At 38.1% G+C, this 22,751-nt stretch overlaps 1 protein-coding gene across 5 annotated transcripts in view; it reads left to right on the top strand.

Annotated features, from left to right (window-relative positions):
• The window catches only part of LOC127646338 (unconventional myosin-Ie-like), a 69,179-nt gene that overhangs the window by 32,638 nt on the left and 13,790 nt on the right, over positions 1-22,751 (top strand). For all 5 annotated transcript variants that reach the window (XM_052129907.1, XM_052129899.1, XM_052129912.1 and 2 more), the window contains 16 exons: positions 1,198-1,285; positions 3,085-3,174; positions 3,905-4,036; positions 4,781-4,915; positions 5,084-5,216; positions 6,760-6,956; positions 7,062-7,142; positions 8,867-8,953; positions 9,171-9,257; positions 10,691-10,858; positions 12,112-12,197; positions 13,505-13,586; positions 13,841-13,947; positions 15,393-15,491; positions 18,588-18,732; positions 22,235-22,349. In XM_052129907.1, the coding sequence (XP_051985867.1) occupies positions 1,198-1,285; positions 3,085-3,174; positions 3,905-4,036; positions 4,781-4,915; positions 5,084-5,216; positions 6,760-6,956; positions 7,062-7,142; positions 8,867-8,953; positions 9,171-9,257; positions 10,691-10,858; positions 12,112-12,197; positions 13,505-13,586; positions 13,841-13,947; positions 15,393-15,491; positions 18,588-18,732; positions 22,235-22,349 (1,832 nt within the window). The remainder of the gene's footprint in view (positions 1-1,197; positions 1,286-3,084; positions 3,175-3,904; positions 4,037-4,780; positions 4,916-5,083; positions 5,217-6,759; positions 6,957-7,061; positions 7,143-8,866; positions 8,954-9,170; positions 9,258-10,690; positions 10,859-12,111; positions 12,198-13,504; positions 13,587-13,840; positions 13,948-15,392; positions 15,492-18,587; positions 18,733-22,234; positions 22,350-22,751) is intronic.

The raw sequence follows: 22,751 nt of genomic DNA, 5'->3' as shown, positions 1-22,751 counted from the left end.
TTCTGACCGAGAAGCAAATCTGTAATTAATTATAATAAATAAAATAATTATTCAATATTTAAAATAAACGTTTTGTCCAAACCCCCCGAAGCAGTATGTGCATGCATGCAAGAGAGATAGATTTTTGCTATTAATTGATTTTAGATGGCCAGATGAATGTTTTAAATATTTCTGGGGCTATATTTAATATTAAGAATACAATTGTTGAAAATACGTTATTTTATATCGGCTTCTGTATACTTGGCGTGTTATGATTTCTATGCTGATAATTCACCCACATGCTTATTTTCACTTATTTTGGTTAAGGAAAGTCCCTTATTTTTAGCTTCTTTTTTTTCCAGACTGGTCCCTTTTTTCTTGAGAGATCTGCTAGCACTGTAACTAGTATATCACCCACCATTAGCACAGATTACTGTCATTTTATTAAAAGAATGTTATTAACTGTTCTTTTACTTGTTCTATCCATTTACCATTTGGAAAGGAGGCTGCGAATCACCGTATCTGGAACGAAAAAATGCAGTATCTGCTCAGAATGAACCAAAATGAAAAACCTTTTGTTTATAGTTGAATTTGTAAAGTATGAGCAATATAAATATTGATACTTGCCTTTGTAAGAACCACAAATTAAAGGAATTCCCCACTCAACAGCATAGTTCTACTTGATCTGTATTAGTTGGGGATAAGAGTCTTCAAATATGGCCACATTAAGCCTTCTCTGAGCCTCTTAAAAACCGGCTAAGCAGATTTTAGTATTGTGTTGTGGGGTACACTGGGGTCTGCTGTTGTTTGTTAACACCCTCATGTGCTTGTTTATGTTGTATGTGGGAAATATTTAGTCTGGTTTATAATTTAACCAATAAAAAGTCCACATTTCGACTAAGTGTTATAGATCTATTATATCAATAATTTTTGTCCTTAAGATTAAAAACGTAATTTTGTTGCTATAAAATCCTGTTTTCTATAATAATGTGCTTCCTATGTTTCCGATGACCAAAGAAAGTTTTTGCTTATCATTTTTTTAAATGTAAATTTGTGTCATGCAGTCATTTTATTCTTCAGAAATATTAAGGATGTTTTATTTGGAAAGCAATACATATTTGTGCATGTGTGTTGGTATTTGTGCAGTAGAGTTTATGTACCCATTACATTATGAATATTAATGAAGCTTATTATTGTCATTTCTGGTGTTTTTCTTAGTGGTGAGAGTGGAGCAGGAAAGACAGTAGCAGCAAAGTACATCATGAGCTACATCTCCAAAGTTTCCGGTGGAGGTCCTAGAGTACAGGTGAGATGGGCAGAATGAACAGGCATAAAACTCTTTAACATGCACAGACGCTATCAAATTTAGTCAAGGCATAAAGTGGCTTCTGACTGTTTGGATTAAACCAGAATCCTGATCTATTATAAACTTTACCTCATCCCACATCATTCTTCTATCCCCCATCTCTCATGGTCATCCCTTTATCCCCCAAACCCCTCCAGCAGCCATCTGTCCCTCACAACAGCCACTAATTGATTGCATTAACCCTTTGTTGATAAGTATATACAGTACTTTGTTTGGCAAAGAATAAAAACTATGATTCCATGTGTATCAAATCTAATGAATCTAGCTGAGCCTTGTGTTTTGATGGTATTAAGGTATACCTCATCCCTGCTAAAAAGATCACACTCGACTAGCATGAGTTTGCTTGCTGGTTTAGGCTGTTTTATGCTAGTCAGTGCTGGTTTGGTACTGGTCTAGCTAATTTACCTATTTTCAAACAAGAAATGCTGGTCAACCCAACCTTTCAGTCTTTCAGATGAAGGTGGTTGAGCAAGGAAGTCTTTCTGGCTAAGCTAGTTAACAAACCTGATGGGGACATGCTGGTGACAGCATCCAAATAACAGTGTAAGCTGGTGACCCATGTTAGTCTTTTCAACAGGGATGTGTGTTGTGCTCTTGAACAAAGCAGAGTATTGTAGTGGAACAGTAGGCCTATCTTTCATGCCTACTCTGTTTCTTTGCTTTGTCAGATGCCTCTAATGTCGTAGTGCCTCATGACCATATGACCGCCATTGCTGTATGGTGCATCCTGATACCTATGATGTGTTACTTGGGCATTCCTCCATCTTTCTATCTGATTGTCTGTCTCCCTCTTGCGTCTGTTTTTGCCTTTTATGCCTCTATCTCTCTTTTTCTGTCTGGCTCTATTTTTGCTCTTGTAGTCCACACAGAAGTTTTCATTTGGTACCCCCGCAGTACTTCTGCCCATATGCAAAGTATTCATGCCTGTTTTTCCTGGTTTGCAAATGCAAACAAACCCTTGGCTGTTGTTTGTTCACACTAGCAATGTGACTGCATTGTAACATTCTTGAAATATTTGTATGTGGCTTGTATGTGTTGGCAGGTACCCTCTTAAAAATAAAGGTTCTTCTTTGGCTCTTTGTAATAAGTTAGGTTCAACAAAAACCCTCTTCTTATCAAGAACCATATTTTACTGAATAGGGTTTTTGAGTCGACTTAATACTGTAGTTCCTTGTCGATTTAAAAAGCTCTTGATGTTACATCATAACAAAGTCTTTATTGGAATAAGCCAGTTCACTCTACTGCCTTTTTGGCATGCAAGTACAGCTCCTAGCTACTTGTATGGAGAAAGACAGAAATCTCCAAAACTGTGAACCAAGCTAATGTTTCAATAACATACATCAAATAAAATCTTTATAAAAAGATATGTGTGACAACTCTAAATAAATTGTTATGCTTATCAATATTATGCCGCAAATGCTTTCAATTGAGTTGTACTGTACTAACTAACTTGTACTGAACCCAGAATATTCCTTTAAAACTAGGGAAACACATATTTTGCTGGGTTGACTTGTGGCCCTATAATATGTATTAACTTCCAGGACTCCAAGTCTTTTGTGTGTTTGGAATGTATGAGCATACTGATATTTGATGTGTGTATGTGTAGGTTATGTGTTTATTTTCATTGCATAATGACACTTGTTGAATGTTATGACTGATCTTATTCAGTTCTAGATCTGCCAAGGTGCTGTACTCAATGCAACTCTCACAGTCTTTCTCTCATGTTTATATCCTCACAGCATGTTAAAGACATCATTCTGCAGTCCAATCCTCTGCTGGAAGCCTTTGGAAATGCTAAGACCGTGAGGAACAACAACTCCAGTCGATTTGTAAGCAGTGAACATCCTTCTGTAGATATATTTTATTGAGGAAAGCAGACAGCAGAGTACTTGTTGTGTGCTGCATCTTGTCCCCAGCATATAAAAAGACTGTTCCACAATTATTCTGAAAAAAAGAGCCATCACCCAGTTTAAATACACAGACAGGAAAGCAAGAAAGAAAAACCATGCAAGCAAACAAGAAATAAAAAAGGGTTAAAAGGCTTTTAGAATGGGTAAGAGAAGAGCCCATGTCCAGCCACTATGGCCACTGGTAAAATAAAGATAGACAGTTAAATATTATGTAATTTTAGGGCTTTGACCAAAACTTAATTTAACTTTAGACTTAATTGAGAATAGTTTTTGGCTGCTTTCCACAAGTCCAGAACACACTTAGAAAGCATCACACACCGAAGCAGCCATTACAAAATATTATATATGCCACATTTACATTTGGTTCTGCCACATTATTCCCAGACATAGACATATCAGTCTTGTTTTTGTTCTTTTGGGTTTGGTGTAGTTAATGTTATAAGAATGGATTAGACAAGACGCAAATGGATTATGTAGAGGACGGTAGAGTTTGTAGATGAATAACATATCTGTAAGTTTAGTGGTCTTAAAGGGTCTGGTTGTGTGTGCGTGCGGAACATATTTCCTCTTGCTGCTGTTGGCTCTGGGCATACACATACACCTGCAGTCCATCATGTGTGTGCATTTGAACATTAATCTCCCCTGACAGGGGAAATACTTTGAGATTCAGTTCAGTTCCGGCGGTGAGCCAGATGGTGGGAAAATCTCCAACTTCCTTTTGGAAAAGTCACGTGTTGTTATGCGGAATCCTGGAGAGAGAAGCTTTCACATCTTCTACCAGGTGAGAACCAGGAACTAAGAGCTCAGGGCTGCATTTCCCAAAGCATCGTAAGCCTAAGTAGATCATATAAACCATTGGCGGCAATCAACTTAAGCTTGTGATGCTTTTGGGAAACGCAGCCCTGGTGGAATTCTTCCAATTGTCACTGTGACCAGCAGTAGTATAAGTTTGTTATGAGGAAAAATTGAATGAATACTAACAGCAATGAAGTCCGGGAAAGGGAAGGTGGAGACATTTGGCTCTGAAAAGCAGGTCATGTTGTTCTCAGTTTACCATCTGAAGACTTTGGAAGAGGTAGAGTCTGTCTGATCTCTTTCTGTCTGGTTTCAAAAGTTTGGGGAGTTTTGAAGTTTTGACTGTTTTCAGCTAATGATTGTTGTTTAGAACTTAAAAAGATAGTTCACCCAAAAATGCTAATTCTGTCTTCATTTACTCACCTGCATGAATTTCCACATCCCTTTGACTTACGTACATGGAACACAAATAGAGATGCTATGCAGAATGTTAGCCTCGCTCACCATTCTCTTTCATTGCACCTTTTTTTCCCCCATACAATGAAAGTGAATGGTGACTTAGGCTAACTCTCTGCCTAACATTCCTTTTGTGCTCCACAGAAGAGAGAAAGCCATATGAGTTGAACAACATATAACTTATTAAATTTATGATTAACTATCTCTTAAATGTTTTAATGAAACTTTTTAAATGTATTGGCCTTTTCTTGTATTGTTGTATTTCTGTATGCAGTTAATAGAGGGAGCAGGTGCAGACCAGAAAAGCAGTTTGGGCATCACCAACTTGGATTACTACTCTTACCTCAACCAGTCAGGTTCCTACAAGGTTGAAGATATTAATGACAAGCACGATTTCCAGGAAACCATGGTATGACTTCGGTATCTCGGTATTTGAGTTAGACTGTTTTCCTGGGAGTCTCATTTAGCTGTGAAAATTTTGCCTGATCAAATATGACATCTATTTTCCATATTCACACACAGTGTTGTTATAACGTCTCTCTCCTCTCTCTCTGTCTCTCTCTCTCTTTGACCCCAGCATGCTATGGATGTGATCGGTATCTCAGGGATGGATCGCAACATGGTGCTGCAGATTGTGGCAGGAATTCTTCACCTTGGCAACATTGCCTTCAGGGAGGCAGGGAATTATGCTGCTGTTGAAAATGATGAGTGTATGTACCCTCAAAAGACCCTCAAAACCGCACATCTGAACCCTGACATCCTGTTCAGTGTAATTTTGTGTATTTGTAGCTGTGTTTGTTGTTCAATTTTACTTGAACAACAAGTGGTGTCCCCATTTTAATTACTGTATAATGTGAAACTGTACATTAGATACTTTCATTGCTTCAATTTAGGGCTCATGCCTGGCTGTCTTGCCACACTATATTACCCTAGAAAAAAAAAGCTCATTTTATGTGCCTGATATCTGCTTATTACATCATAGCCTAAAATTACACAGAGAAATGCAGAACTTCCTATTGCCCTGCCCACCCCTCTAGTTCCTCTCTCTCTCTTTCCCTGAGAGTGTCCCAAAGCTCCTAGGTGGAGTAATGCATTTGAATGACAGGGGCTGTTTGCTGTGGCATGAAGCCACGATATGCTGGGAGCAGACAAAGCTAATCTGTGCTTTTCCTGTTCTGCCCCCCAACCAGCCCCCAACCCCACTTCCTGTCTGCCGCCAGTGACTTTCACACATTTAAAGTTGACTAGCCAATGTAAAAACCATACGCAGCACAACAAAAAGCCGCCTTCATTTGGCAAATCCATCTTTGCGACCATTGCATTGTGTTCGTTGAGCAATAAGGGTCCATGTAGAGCCTGAAATTATGAGTGAAATAAATGCAGTTGCGATCACATTCTGTTGCAAATTTAAAAATGAGTTTTAATAGAAGTCTTTGATTACGTCTTGTAGTTATACTGAGAGCCATAGAAACTTCCAGATCTTTTTATAGTTGAGTTGTTTTGGAAGGCTGGTTAGTGTGCTTTGTTCTACCACACCCGTTTGTCTGAATAATTAGGGATATTTTAGCACTATGACGAACTACATTGCTGTCTGATGCTGAATGAGGGCAGTTCCTTTTTTGAAAAGATGATTTAGTGATGATGACTCAGGTAGGGGTGCTTCAGACATTAAAAGAGATGCTGTGCTTCCATTTGAAGGAAACCACAAATAAAAGAAAAAAATGCACATGAGTCATATGTTTTTAGATTTGGTAGTATGTACCCAGAAAACGTCTAGAGTTTTCTGTTTTCGAAAAGAGGTGTAATACAAGGATCGGTATCAGACATGTCTGGATTCGGTTTTTTTTTTACGTGAAGCTCAGTGTTTAAAGGGGTAGTTCACCCCAATATGAACATTCTGTCATCATTTACTCACCCTTATTAGTTGTTCCAAATCCTGTTGATTTTCTTTCTTCCATGGAACACAAAAGATGTTAGGCAGAATATTAGCCTCAGTCACCATTCACTTTCAGTGTATGGTTAAAATAAAAAATGCAATGAACGTGAATGGTGACTTTAGGCTATACTTCTGCCTAACATCTCCTTTTGTGTTCCATGGAAGGAAGAAAGAAAGAAAGCCATTGGTGTTTGGAACAATATGAGGGTGAGTAAATGATTTTGACCCATATTTAGGATGAACAATCCCTTTTTTAAATTACTCTAACTAATTCTAATTCTAACTATTAAATCTTTGTTTTGGCTCTTTTCTCATAGTTCTGGCATTTCCTGCCTTTCTTTTGGGCATCGATCAGCACCGTCTGAAAGAAAAACTCACCAGCCGTAAGATGGATGGCAAGTGGGGGGGCAAATCAGAGTCCATAGACGTGACGTTGAATGTGGAACAGGCTTGTTTCACACGAGATGCTCTCTCTAAAGCTTTGCACTCTCATGTTTTCGACTACCTGGTAGAGGTACAAGCCATGTGCATCTAGATCCCTTTCAAAAACAGGAATGCTAATGTTGTTAATAAAGGAATACACACTTAACTGAATGAGTTCTTGTTTTTTTTTTTTCAGTCAATTAATAAAGCTATGGTGAAGGACCATCAAGAGCTGAACGTTGGAGTATTGGATATCTATGGTTTTGAGATATTCCAGGTGAGTGTATTATCTTATTTAAATTACAATGTAATATTATTTAGTCAGTAATCACCTTATTATTTTAGATGTAGTTATGTAAACACAGGATGTGTTGCTATCTTAATCTTGAGATGATTAGATTGACTAATCTGATGGTTTAGCATGTAGTATTAAGGCCTTTCAGATAAGTAACTGCATTGTCTACTAAATGAAGGATGAAACTGGATAACAGGGCTTTTAATTTGAGCCTGTTTATGTCTCTTCCAATTAACCACGGAAGAGCAGAATTCCTGAGCAGCAAATGGTTGTTTTTTGGGCTACTGTTGATGAATAATTATGATGAGTCATTGTTTGTGTTTTCTACTTCGTCCACTATTTGTTTCATATTTGTCAACACTATAATTAAATTTTTTCACAAGTAGAGCCTGACCGATATGGGATTTTTGAGACGATACCGATTTTAGAGGTGGGAAATTCACAGATTACCGATATGGTGGCCGATATAGTTAATTTTTGAGCTGGAATGAAAACGGACATTTTCTATGTGGATTGTTCACCGGTTTTGCACCGATTTGACTATGCAAATGTACTCAGTAGGCTGCTTTCTTAAACAAATAGATTTATCAGAGAATATTTGACATTATTATTATAATACATTGTCAACAAATTTGAGAAATGAACACTGAGAAGATAAAGAATAAATAAAAATAAAATAAATAGCTAAATAAACATCAGTACTCTATGTTTAATATCAGTCAAATGCTGACTATTTTTAATACTGCCAGTCAATTATTGGCAGGTTGTAAAACAAGAAGCATTTATACCTGCCGAGACAAGAGATAAGCAGCGCCAGCGGCGTTACACCGTATTCTGCTACACAAGTTCAGGGGAAACTTTCAACGGTGCAAAAGCAGACTTTTACATATTACATTTTATAAATGCAACGACTGGAATCGTTCAGTTGTAGGGGGTACCAAACTGTGAATCCTGAACAAAACAGTGGTGAATACATGTTTACACATTAGCTTCCACTCAGCTGACAAGCAATGAAAGTAGCTAAGTGGTTAGCTAGTTATCTATAAGCTCTTTGTCACAGAGAGTAAAAGATGGACCAGCATTGTGTCTCACCAACTAGGTAACAACATAGCATGAAATCAACACTCAACAGACACAATCCACCACAACACTGTTGTCTACTGAGCTACAAAAGATGCTTTAATGTTCTTTCCTTTCAATCTGTTACATTACTTACTGCACTGACAAACTATAGCTGGCTAACAGAAAAGACAAGAGTGACATGGTTGTCAGGGACAGGGTCAACTTGTTAGTTTTATTGAAAAGGCAAAATTATGGGGGTTTTATTAATTCATTTTCCAGTATGTATTTCACAAACTAGTTTGCAATTTACTGAGAAGACACCGCTTAACACTGCACTGTCTGCAGTGCCACCATCAGCTCAGAGTCAGCTCTGTAAACAATGGATTCGGAGCACACTCTGCTGGACAAACTACTTAATGACACCAATTCTAAAGCATTGTTTTCTGCATTATATGTTCTGAAAAAATTGTCATAGCTGCGCATATCAGTAAACATATACGCTGATACCGATATATCGGTGAAAATGTGATGATATGGGCTGACAATATATCGGTCAGGCACTAGTCACAAGAATAGTATTTGTGTTGAGTTCATAATTATATACTCTATATTAGTGTTGTTGTGCTATGGTTTGTTTTTTTCAGAAAAATGGATTTGAACAGTTCTGTATCAACTTTGTGAATGAAAAACTGCAGCAGATTTTCATTGAGTTGACTCTTAAAGCTGAACAGGTAACACTTCTTTAATCCATCCTCAGTGGCATTATTTTTGCTCTTGTGTGGATTTGCACATCTACTGTTTTTGAATAGGTGACAGTGATTCTTATAATTTAAGTATAACATTTCCATTAACCTCATTCTTGAAAGATAAAATGTAAATTTCTGCTCCACCCAAGTATATTAATCATCAGTTTTAATTTCTCTTCTTTTATTTTTTTCCTCTCTTCAGGATGAATATGTACAGGAAGGAATCCGATGGACTCCTATAGAGTACTTCAACAACAAGATCGTCTGTGACCTCATTGAGAGTAAAATTGTAAGTTTTGCTAACTAAACAAAAAACTGTACGTGATATGTCCATCCTAAATGCATTTCAATTTTGTCTTCTGGCCAAAATGAAGCGATTCATATCCACATAAGCCTCTGTTCTCTTTCCATGACTCTTTGTCTTAAGGCCTCAAACAGGCTGATATGCCCCTAATTCAATTTGCTTCTCCCATGAAATTTACAACAAGGGACCATTTGAATCATACATATCGGTGTGACAGCGTGTGAGAAAGTGCTTCTTTATGAAAGGCCTTTGTCCCACATACCTCTATGAGCCACACTACTAAAAGATAAAGGCTTTGAGAAATTTACAAGTTGTTTTCTATGCAGTGGGAGATGTTCACTCCCTTCGGTTTGGTCTCTGGGTGGATAGAAAGATAATGAGTAAATTTTCTCAGCTGGGTCAGAAAGTCAGTAAAACAAGATAAATCAAATTGATCTTGTTTTAAGGATTTTTAGATATTTTTACAGAGTAACTCACAAATGACTCGAAGTATGCCTGCTGTCATCATTCCACATTAAAAACAATGTTTTCGAATATTATTATGACATCAAACTTTTAAAAAGGGATCACTTGTGGATCTATTTTAATAATATCACTTTTTATTATAATAATATAATAATAATAATAATATCACTTCTTAATATTACTATATCATAAACATTATAATATTGACATTGACCTTTAAAAAAAGGTATCATCTAAATCGGGGTGTTTTCATTATTGCAAAATTAGTTAGAGATACTTTAGAGTGAACCGAAACAAGCCAATTACACCTGAGATAAGTTTTGACAACGTTGCACTCTCTTGCCACAGGCAAAGGGAAACTGTATAGTGCAGATGAATTGGGAATTTATGGAATTTATCTGCAATATCATTTATTAAACTATAAATGCCTTCTCCCAACCGCACATCGTCCGACAACTCGCAGTGTTTGCTTTCCTGTGGATGTGCGCTTGCTGCAGAGAAAAAAGCCAACATTCACGGCCATCGCGGGGCTACACATTGTAGTTGATGCAGATGGCACGCACACTTGTTTCATTGCACCAACACAGAATGAAGAAATATTCATCAACCGAAAAACAATCTTAATCAATTAATCTATCAATCAATCTATTTATCAATCATATATCTGTTCTATATATATATATATATATATATATATATATATATATATATACCCACTTACTCTTACATTAAGATTTCCTTAGTAAAACTTACTCAGTTTTGCGAATAGATTTTAAGCAAAGCCTCTTAGCTAGGAAGTCTTTGGTGAACTCCTGTAGATAAGATACAAATCTTTATGAATACAGGCCCTGATTTTAGTCATAACTAAATTTTGGCAAAATTTTTTAAATACAATTGTGTTACGTTATATATTAGTCATTGACAGATGTGTGTTTTTCAATGACCTTACTCAGAATCCTCCAGGGATCATGAGTATACTGGATGATGTTTGTGCTACGATGCATGCGAAGGTTGAAGGCGCAGATCAGACTATGCTGCAGAAGCTCAGAATGCAGATCAATAACCACGAGCACTTTAACAGCTGGAATCAGGGCTTCATCATCCACCATTATGCTGGCAAGGTATTTATGCCTCTCTCCGGCTCTCACACTATCTCAATCTTCTCTTTATCCACCTCCCTCCCACTCTTCTGCAGTTAAGTTAAACGTTTTGCTTTTCCTTATTTTTCCTCATAGATTTTAACATTTCCTTCTTTGTGTTTCTTCTGTGTCTTGCTGTTTCTTTCAACACATTTCTCATTTTCAGTCTCTCATTTAATCTTTGTAGCCCAGAGGTAGTTCAGTATGTGTGGTACCAAACCACATACCCCATGCTTAATGTGGCATGCTTTGAGGGGAGGCAGGGAGGTCCTATCCACATCATGGACAACCATTAGATTTACAATAAGCTTGCTCCAAAGACAAGGGATTAAAAAATTGAAATCTAAATCTTCAACGACTCAGCATTTCACTCACTCATTGCACTAATACACAGAATACAGGCCAATATGTCAGTTTGATCTGTATGGAAGGACCTTTCTTTTTCATTGTCTTTTTAAGTATGTGAAAGATAAGAATGTGATATTTAGATCATTGGTTCTTAACTGGTTTTGCTTCATGATCCAGAGTTTTACTTTGGACATAAATTGGCGACCAATTAACACTTTACCAAACATTTTATCAAACAGAAGTAAATGAAAAATGTCCTCAACAATGCCCTTTCTTTCATCTTGCATAGTTTTGTTTGTTTTTGAGGTTTCTGGGATGAGGTCATGCCACACAGTCTATCTATGTTGGCATTTGTTTAGTTTGGCTAGCGTCGTGCAAGTGAGATGAATTTACATAAAATTGCATCTGGACGCACAGCCTTTGACGTCAACATTTTTTCAAACGTTTTCTTCTACATTTCCTAACTTATATTAGTTGCATTTTATTTAGCATTATTTTTACCCTGTTTAGAATAAACAAGAAACAATTGTTTTGGTTATGACCCACCAGTTGAGAACCACTGATTTAGATTATGCTTGAAGACAATTGGTAATTGTTTTTTTGCTTGAGTTTCAGTTTTCTAAATTTACATCAACACAAAAAGAGACTGTTGTGTGCTTTAATTGTCTAAAATGTGTGTGTGTATGTTTAGGCAATGTTTAATTGCTTAAAAATACTAAACAATGTTTTTTTGTTTGTTTGTTTTTTAATGCATGAAGTTTTTTAGGAGGGTTAGGTTTAAGGGTAGGGTTAGTGTTAGGGCATAGAATCTATAATTTGTACAGTGTAAAAATCATAAGGATAGCCGCACCAACATGTGTGTGTGTGTGTACGCACTCTCTCTCCAGGTGTCCTATGATGCAGAAGGCTTCTGTGAGAGGAACAGGGATGTGCTGTTTACGGACCTGATCGAGCTGATGCAGAGCAGTGAAATGTAAGTGTTACTCCTCCATCATAAGTGCAGCCAGTCGGTCTGAGTTTCCAACAGCTGCCATTAACAGACACTTCCAGCACCCTGGAACATCTTAATATATGTAAATCATAGACTTAATCAGTCCAACTAAAGGCAGAGGGCCCGTTATTGAAGTGTGCTGGGGGTTGTTATCATTTCTCTGACCAAAAGGCCATCTATCTCTCAGGGGAGTTGGGCTGGAGAGAGTTACCCCTGCTCTTCTGAGTTCTTGGGCCTCTTTTGGGCCCCAGAAGCCATCTGTGCAAATGTGTCTTTTCTGTCTCTTTGCAACCTTGTTGTATGCAGCCCTTTAGTAAACCTTTGGGGGTTGGCATTCAGACTGGGTTTAGACACATGCTGTCATGCATAGACTTACATGCACCCACACAAGCTCAGAGGGAAACATCCTTTGCATCCAGCAGGTCTTATATGAAGAACAGAAGAAAAAAAAAGGAAAGCAAAATCTTAATTGTCAGTTGTGTGACAAAGCAGGGCTTTCTGTCCATCTGCGCAGACATAGCCCTGCAGTTTCACCCCTGACCCTTGACCCTATTAAAGGGTTTAAGAACAAAGCATGCTACTGTTGTGGTGATTTGAAATTGCAAGTTGATTCTTTACATCAGAAATGTACTGATGGCATCTGATTACTACTGTTGCAACAGTTGGATTTGTTCTGATATTATACTATATGGAAATGCCATCACATGTAACTTGTGTAGCTTTTTAAGAGGTGGAAGCAGTATAAATAGCATTTTAGCAAAGAAAAGTAACTTAAAAGGGATAATTCTTCACCACTATTTTCAACATTCTTTTTACTGACATCACTGTGCTTATCCCTAAGGAATTGTTCAGGTACACATGTCCTTCCAAACTCGTATTACTTTTTTCTTCTGCAAAATACAAAAGTATATATTAAAAGAATGTTGCACTGATTTAAATACAAACTATGCTAACAAACATGCACTAAAATCCACAAAACTCTAACCCAATTTTAATTTAATTGGGACTTTACGCACAGTAAAAAGTTAATTCAGGAGCTAACGGTTATTGAGTGCCAAAGATTAAAACCACACGTATTTAAACTCTTGACACTGTCCAAGTGATGATGAACTCCAAAACGATGTGCATTGTGGCTAACTGGAATTCAAGTGACCCTGATTTACTGTGGAGAGAGCCAAGTTCAAAACATTCCTGTCTGTTACACTGTATTTCATCTGTTATGTTATTCTCGCTCTGTCCCCATTATACCACCCCTGAATAATTTCTGTCTGTTTGGTTCTCTTCAATAGACCTTTCATCCGTTCCCTGTTCGTGGAAAACCTCAATGCTGAGAAGAAAGGCAGGCCCACTACTGCAGGGAGTAAAATCAAGGTGAGTTAAGCTGAGACACTTAAGCACTCTCCACCAGGTGTATCTCCCAATTCAAGACTCATTGTAGACTCTCTGCTTCTACTCATATTCTACACAGCTTCTTACACAGTTCAACACAGAAGGACTAATTAGGCCAAATAATGCAATATTGTGGTTGTCGATTAAATTATGTTTGCCAATCTTGCACAAATGCATTATGTCTGTTAATACGATTTTAGCTGTTTCACATCCTTTCTCTGTCTCACTTATGGTAGAAACAAGCGAACGATCTGGTGAGTACGCTAATGAAGTGTACACCTCACTACATCCGCTGTATCAAACCCAATGAGTCTAAGAAGCCCAAAGACTGGGAGGAGAGCAGGTGAGTGGCTACTGTCAATGCAAGGTTCATTTCTCACAATTTCACAAGGATAAATGTGTATTTATTTATTCAATGTTAAAATACCTTTTCTTATCCCAGTTCAATGTGAACAGACAACTAGGCCTCATTTATACCTTGATATATGTATTTCATATTCAGATCTGGATATTCTTTAGCTAGATTACATTTAAACCTTGCAGTCAAATGTGCCTCCACTGTGATCGGATATAGATCCAACAATAGTTACCCGCACAAAATGAAAAACGCTACACACATTTTACATCAGAGGCTGTGGTAATTGAAAATTCTTCGACTTATAGTGAATTTTAATGGCTGCCAAAGCTAAATTTCAGGCTGCCGAAGCAAATGTAATGATATTCATCTAGCGTTTAGGGCTTAATAGGCTTCTCATCTGAAACCCGCAAGTGATGCCTGGTTTCATGTGAGTGTTTCGTAAGCCACATTGTGGTTAGAAGGCAGGAGGGAGATGCGAGAGAGTGGGATTTGAGGAGAGAGACAAGATATTCCAAGAGTATTCCATTGGAATAATTCATGAAAAAAAAATAATAAATTGTTCGTGTGACAAGATTGCATGATTGCAGAGTCCGTTGTGCTCTTCACATTGCAATGGCAAAATAAGCAGACAAATGCAAGAAACCGAAACACAGCAATTTAACAATGGATGATTGTTGTGTAATCTCATCACTTTATTAATTACTAACATAGTTGTATCCGGATAATGAAATCACTTTGAATGTGATCAGAATCCATCCCTGACCACCTCAGAATGTGGTTTTAGTGACCTGATCTTGATCCGACCACAATGCATCTTTGGTGCATTTACACCTGTCATTTAATGTGGTCAAGCGCTACCCCATAGGAATCCGATCACTGAAAACAAGGTGTTAATGGGGCTTAAGTGAGCCATTTGTTGGTTGATTTCCCTGAAAATAAAACTGCAGCTCTGTGACATTACAATAGTTGGTTTGAGCATCTCGACCTGCCTGACATACCAACATTGCCTTAAGCAGTGGTTTGAATTTAAGGCGGGGTTATCAGTTTGTCCGACCGTGGCAGATGGGGGGAGTGTTCGAAAAACCTGTCTGAAAGCCTGTCATTATTTTTTCAGTTCCCTTAAGTGCCACTACTGAAGTGCACACAGTCTCATTTAACTTTGTCTATAATTGTGTTACAACAGCCAATATATTTCAAAATAAATCTTCTTAGAAGCTTGCGCAAATAGAAGCAGATTGTATTTCTCATGCAGTTTGGAGTTTTTTTCATTTTTTTTTTTCACTTCTCCTGCCCTTTTTCCTCCTTGAATCGGATTGTTCAGGCTATAATGGTCTACCTGTTATGTGAGCATTGTTCATATTGAGCAGTATAATTAGCACTCACACATTAACCTTCTCTCTCTCTCTCTCTCTCTCTCTCTCTCTCTGTAGAATGAAGCACCAGGTGGAGTATCTTGGTCTGAAGGAGAATATTAGAGTGAGGCGTGCCGGTTATGCATACAGAAGAGTCTTTTGCAAGTTCTTGAACAGGTAAAGACCAAATTCATCCTCAAAAGCTCACAGGGAGCTCTTGAATATAATCGGGACAAGAACACATCTGGCAATTTAGTTGTCCAATGAGAAGAAATATTCTCAAGGAATGGCTTCAAAGGAGAAAGTGACAGAATCAGAGAGTCACAGGACCCAAATGCAGAGTAAAAAACAAGAATTTTTATACAAAAATAAAGGGAAAAAACTCACTTCCACAAGGGGGAAAAACAAACATAAACTACCCCGAAGGGGAAAAAGGTAATCCAGGCTGGGTCTAGTCTGAGACTAAAATAGGGAGAGAAATCAACAGGTTAACAAGACAGGGCGGGTGTTACTAATAAACTAATAATGGGCAAACAAGTTGGCGGGGTATGATGTAAGAAAGGGAAATGGCCTTTGTGGCCATGATCACTGGCAGAGACTGAGGAATGGCTTCCATGGACGTGAGCACAGGCAGAGACTGGGATACGGCCTCCATGGCTGTGAAAACTGTCAGGGAAGGGGGAACGGCCTCCGTAGCCGAGATCACTGGCAGCGGCAAGGGAGCGACCTCGTGGGTACTGGCAAGGAAACAGGAAACAGCCTCCGTGGGTGTGAGAACTGGCAATGACAGGAGAATGGCCTCCATGTCCGTGGACTCTGGCAGCTGGAAGGGAATAGCCTCTGTTGCCATTGGTGCTGGCAGTGACAGGTGAACGGCCTCCATGGTCATCGGCGCTGGCAGCGGCAGGAGAACGGCCTCCATGGCTCTGGCAGCGGGAGTCCCCTGTGTCCTTGCATTTAAGGGCAAGCCTGACTGCCTCGGGAAACTGCATCCTCACCCCATTCTGGGACAATGGATCTAATGGGCTCATTCAGACCTGCCCAAAAGAGATCGGATCTGATTGTATCCCAGACCCAAGGACAATGACACAAATTCAAGGGCATACCCCAACAAGGACTTATTCGTAATGTCAGGATCAAAGAGGATCAGGACCCAAATGCAGAGTAAAAAATAAGAATTTATTCAATACAAAAATAAAGGGAAAAAACTCACTCACACAAGGGGGAAAAACAAACATAAACTACCCTGAAGGGGAAAAAGGTAATCCAGGTTGGGTTAGGGGAAACGGGGAACAACAGGACTGACTAGACCAAGTAAGGAAGGGATTGTGAACAGACGGTAAAAAGGACCAAACAACAAAACTGGAAACGTACAAGACCAACTTGAAAACAAGACGAACTGGCACTGGAGTGCAAACACGAGGAGACTAAAATAAGGAGAGAAATCAACAGGTTAACAAGACAGGGTAGGTGTGACTAATAAACTAATAATGGGCAAACAAGGAGGCAGGGTATGATGTAAGACAGAGAGACATGCGGCAATGCAGAAACAAAACAAAGCCACATGCTCTCACAAGACACAAAACACCTGAATTGCATGAGTGCAAATAGCTAGACAATAAGGCAGTATACGCTCATGGCAACTGACAAACAAGACGAGGGAATGCATAGTAATACCAAACAATGCGATGCCACACATTCTCACACTAAACAAAACCTGAGCGTACATCGTGAGACTAACATCACGTGATGCACGCAACAGGCGACAAAAACAAGAAAGGACACCTGAGAGAGTTCAGCCACACACAAACCCGAAACCTCAGACCAAAGTGACCAAACCTCAGCACAACGTGAAGACAGCTCATTAACCGGGCACATAGCGCGTGCGATAAGCGCGTGCAATATGCGTCTGCAGTCGCGAGAGACAGGCATAGATTATTGACGAAAGTGCATGCTGCCAAGATGACAAGCACAATGCACTCACGGCAATACAATACAATACAAGACAAGACAAGACATAGAACATGAGTGTCCGGATCCCGACACCAAAACTGAAACTGAACCAGACAGAAGGGTCAGGATCCAGACACAATGCTCCAGACATGAAACAAGACCGACCGAAGAGCGCACAGCATGGAAATCAACCGAAGCCATACACTCACTCCAAGATAGACAACAAAACACAAGACATACATGGTACTATGATGTCACAGTCCTGTCAGACAGAAACCCAGATTGACAGGACTGTGACTGAAAGAAGATAGATCAGAGAGGTGAAAGTGTGTTTTTATGTAGATAAATTAGGTTGCTCTTCCGCTGTGAGGATAATAGTTGGCTTAAAAAGATCTGAAGCAGTTTCCTCGGTGCATTCTCTTTTTCTGTGTGGTGGACAGGAGCCATTGCTTGGCACGTTAGAAGAGCTCTGATGAGATGTGCAAGTACAACTGACAGACTCTGAGAACTGAGCTCAATGCTTGAAGCACTGTATGCTAAACCCCAGGAGATATAAAAGAGATGATGTTCCTGATGTCCTAGAGAGTTAATGAAGCTCAAGTTACTTCTTTTTGCCATATTATTACATTTATCTGAGGTGCTAATTTTAAAGAGCAGACCTATTTATGGGTGGTTGGTTTATGTGTCCATAGACATAGAATTGCACTTAAATCTGTTTTGTATACTATTATGATGATAGTGAAACTTTGTAATAACTTTTTGTACCACTGTCTCACTAAGATGATTCGCTGATGTTCTTCCTCTTTTGTAAGTCGCTTTGGATAAAAGCGTCTGCCAAATGAATAAATGTAAATGTAAGTTGATGTCAGCACACCTTGTTGGTTTAAGGGTTCAACTCCAATATTGTTTCACATGCTTCAGTGGGTTATTAACCTTTTTCTTAAAGTAATCAGAATCGTCCTTTGGTGCATTACATTTATTGGCGTGAGAGTTATTTTTTTTTACTCCACCCTGCTAGTGTTTATCTTGCACACACGCACACAAACACACATTCTCTCTTACATATATTTACACAGGGCTTGCAGGGCATTTTGTAGATGAGTTAAAATTTTATGTTTTATTAAAATATATGCTTTCAGTGACTCGTTCTAAGACTATTTGAGCTTTCCACATAATTTGGTCTCCAGAATTGATTCAACGTATTTTATAAGTTGATAGCTATATATCTTCCTCTCTCATGGGTGTGATGTGTATTTGTCTCACTGATCAGCAGACTGATGAAACCTTCCCTCACCCTCCACTCTCTGTTCGGTGTCTCAGGTATGCCATTCTGACTAAGGAGTCCTGGCCAACGTGGCGCGGGGATGAGAAGCAGGGTGTGCTGCACCTCCTGCGCTCTGTAAACATGGAACAGGACCAGTATCAGCTTGGACACACCAAAGTTTTCATCAAAGCCCCAGAGTCGGTAAGGCCTGACAAGGGTCTCTCGCAGTGCTCCTCTGTTTGCTAACTCCCACATTAGTTATTTTTTCTCAAATCCTATTTCAATTCAGCTGTTTGTAGTGACAAGTACTTGAAGCAGTGGACAATGAAAATACAAATTCTAAAGTACCTAAAAACACTTTTTTACAAAAATGTTCATTAATTGAAAAATGTGATGTTGATTTACTAAAAAAAAGTCTATGGACACATAAACCAACCACCCATAAATAGGTCTGCTCTTTAAAATTAGCACCTCAGATAAATGTAATAATATGGCAAAAAGAAGTAATACTGTGTTTGGACACTTGATGCATTAAATTCAACTCGGAAAGTTGGATTTCCAACTTTCTACTAGGAAAAGGGCAATGGAACACCACTTGAAGTAGGTGCATGATGTCACACAACCATGTCGGCACCCAGAGAGATGTACAAAGTAAATGATAAACATTCACTTTTATTAAATAATATTGATAAATGAGTCAAAGTTCCTACATTACGAGATATTAAAGCCTGCTTAACAAACATTTTTAAATAAACATGGTAAATTATACTCTCTTTTGATAATCGTACACCTGTAGCATCAACGCTAGCGTTGAAGCATTGTTTATCAATTGGGTTGCTAGGAGACATTCCAGGTGACAGTCAAACACCTACTAAGATAACGTAAGTGTTGCAGTTTTGTTTCCTTAAGCATCATCATCTGAGCATCTGGAAATGGAATGCCTTTTATGATCTGAAATATCAAGTAGAAATATCCCAAATCCGACTTGAATGGAACATCTTTGCATTAGATAAAATAAAAATGCCATTTATTTTAAAGAAAGATAGCACAAGCAAACATTTCACAAAAAGAAGTTTGTTCGATTTTAAAACGAGAAAGCAAGAAATATACTTAAGACAAAAAGTATTAGTGGAAGATGTCATATCCACAGTTAATGTGATTAACTCTCTTTAGTGAGTTTTCTAGGGCACCTATGTGAACTTGAGGGGAACTGATGTCATGTATCCATTAAAAATTATCAGTTGGTTAAAAGTAATTGCAAAAATATCTAAGAACATTGAATGTTGTTCCTTACACTCTCCTTGCTCTCTATGTTGTTCAGTCTCTGTGTATATCACCCTCCAGCTGTAATGGCAGTAAGGTTAAATGGCAGAAGTGCATGCTAAGAGTGCTAATGAATAATGGGCAGTCAGCAGGGCAAGAGAGGGACTCTGGGTCAAGCCCACGTCAGCACTGTTAGGTCAACATTACACTGGTCAAGCAACTACCGTAATATATAAGAGACTTTTGCTTTTTCCATTGCTCTTTTTTTCTTATATTGCTTATGAAAGCACTGCTTGTGGCTTTTCAGTAATCTCACTGGTGACATTTACATGCAAACACGTATGCACAGAATGTGGCTCGGCATGTATTTACCAGATTATCCAAAGATGTGTGACTTTGGCATGTAAATGTTCAAATGTGGCCTTTCGCGTGTGTGGGTGTGTGGAGATAAGGTCCTGACACTAATTACTTCTTGGTTCATAACTAAAGGAATTTTTTTGAATTCTTTAGTGACAGAGCAAGAGAGAGAGAAAGTAAGAGTGACAGAAAGTATGTTCAGTTGTTGCTCTGCCAAAATGAACCCTGTGATCCCAATGAGAGGTAATGAACGGCTCTTTCGCACTGTTTGCACGAGACATCCTAGCAATCTCTAAATTAAAAGAAAAAATATAATTATATAAAGATGTCTATTTTTAAGATGGTAATGAGTAATCATATTTTTGTAGGAAAATGTGCTGAATAAAAAATATTTTCACAATGCAAACAAATATTAATGGTGCAATACAAGCTTCATTTTCTGAATAAATGGTATTTTATTATTTTGATTTTGGGGTGAAATATGATGTGGACATTTCTTTGTGAGATTCACCCAAAAGCAGAAAACTGTGTGCCAGTGGGTGGTTTGAGTGTACTGTATGTTGGCACATGTGTATATATTTGCTTGTGTCTGTGGGTGAGACAGAGAAGGGGTTTCATTGTACATTTGCCCATAATATCTCATCAGTCCTGTGCCAACAGTGTGTGAGAGATAGAGTCTGTGCCAGACCTTTGTAAAAATGATAGAATCTGATGTTTATTCTGGAAAGCAGCAGAGCTGTGGCAGTGTTTTCTGAGGACACACTAGAAACTGAATGGAGACTGCTGTTTTAAAGCTACACCAGTCGCTCATAGTGCTCACAGCTAAATTTTAGGATGCCCACAGGACATTTTACTGGCATAGCTGCTTGCAGAGAAAGAGAGACATGCAATCTGGAGAAAGAGAGAGGCTGCAGGGAGTGACAGGCAGGACAGACTGAACCAGCGATATGCCATGATGGGCCATGTCTTTCTTCGACTGTGTAATATGTGTAATACAGCCTGTGAAGAGTGAACTTCAGTGTAATGGACAGGAATAATTAAGCTCTATTCACTTTTGTTATTTGCACTATTAGCTACCTCTATTACTCTTTTGTGTAGTTAAAATGAGTGTTTTTAATTTGAATTAGTAATTGAATTATTATTTTACTGTTCACTGCTTCCTACAGAATTCCTACCCCATACAATTTGTCCTAACTAGTTACTAAACAAAATAATAACTATTTTTTTAAACTATTTCTATTTTTATGATTAGTATGATTAGAAATTAGTATTTTTTAAATACTATTTATTTAAACATAACACTTAAAGGATTAGTTCACCCCAAAATTTAAATTCTCTCTTGATTTACTCACCCTCATGCCATCTTCTGCAAAACACAAATTATGATATTTAGAAGAATATCTCAGCTCTGTAGGTTCATACAATTAAAGTGAATGGGTGTCAAAATGTTAAGCTCCAAAAAGCTCATGAGGGCAACATAAAAGTACTCCAGACAACTCTGTTGTGTAAATCCATATCTTCTGAAGCAATATGAAAGGTGTGAGTAAGAAACAAATCAATATTTATGTTCTGTGGATTCTGGAGCTTCAAAATGTTGGCACCCATTCATTTGCTTTGTATGGACCTACAGAGCTGAGATATTTCTCTAAAATCTTCATTTGTTTTCAGCAAAAGAAATAAAGTCATACACATCTGGGATGCCAGGAGTGTGAGTAAATCATAAGAGAATGTTTTTTTTTGGGTGAATATACCTTTGTGAATTTTTATATTTAAATCATTGTTTACTCATTATATCACTCATTGCAATAGATTAAGTGCAATATAAAGACATGCTGTCTATTTATTTTTTTGGTACCGGTACCCGTTCTTTTTCACTCATCTTGAGAAAATCTTCTCTTGTAGGAAGCACTTCATTTATTTACTTCCTTGTGTTTTGTATGTGCTACACACAAAATACAAGATTAATTTTGGTACATCTACTGTATCCTTTCTGTAATATCAATGTCCTGGGTCTGACCTTGACTGTGATATGTTCAACTTGTTGTCTACAGTGTGCATTATATTTTGTTTTGTGGCCTTACAGCTCTTCCTGCTGGAGGAGACGAGAGATCGTAAATTCGATGGTTATGCCAGAGCCATTCAGACAGCATGGCGAAAATATTGTGCCCGCAAGAAATATGTTCAGATGAGAGAGGAGGGTGAGTTCTCTTTACAGCTGACTTGTTTTAGTGAGGTTAAAGTGTTTAGTTTACATAAATGCACTCACATGCAATGACAAATGCATTATGAGAAAAAGGAAAACCAAAGTTATTTTACATGGAAGAATGTGTCCTAGGCAGAAAGGGGAATTCAGTGTTTTCCCCGAATGTGTTTGGAGTCTGACCTCATCTGCTGTATTGAGTTGAATTATTTTTATTAATATAGAGTACAAAAACCTCACACGCTGTCTGATTTTTCATGTTTGTAGAGTTGTTTATATTTTTATGGCTTACTTTATTCTGAGTATGGTACTGTGGTAATACCATGGTTTTGAGACATGCACTTTGCTGATACCGTAATCATAGATCATTCTGCCATGATATATGAATATGTTAATAAAG

This window comes from Xyrauchen texanus, chromosome 1, assembly GCF_025860055.1.
Source record: "Xyrauchen texanus isolate HMW12.3.18 chromosome 1, RBS_HiC_50CHRs, whole genome shotgun sequence".
Taxonomy (NCBI): Eukaryota; Metazoa; Chordata; class Actinopteri; order Cypriniformes; family Catostomidae; genus Xyrauchen; species Xyrauchen texanus.
This window is presented reverse-complemented; position numbering and strand designations above follow the sequence as displayed.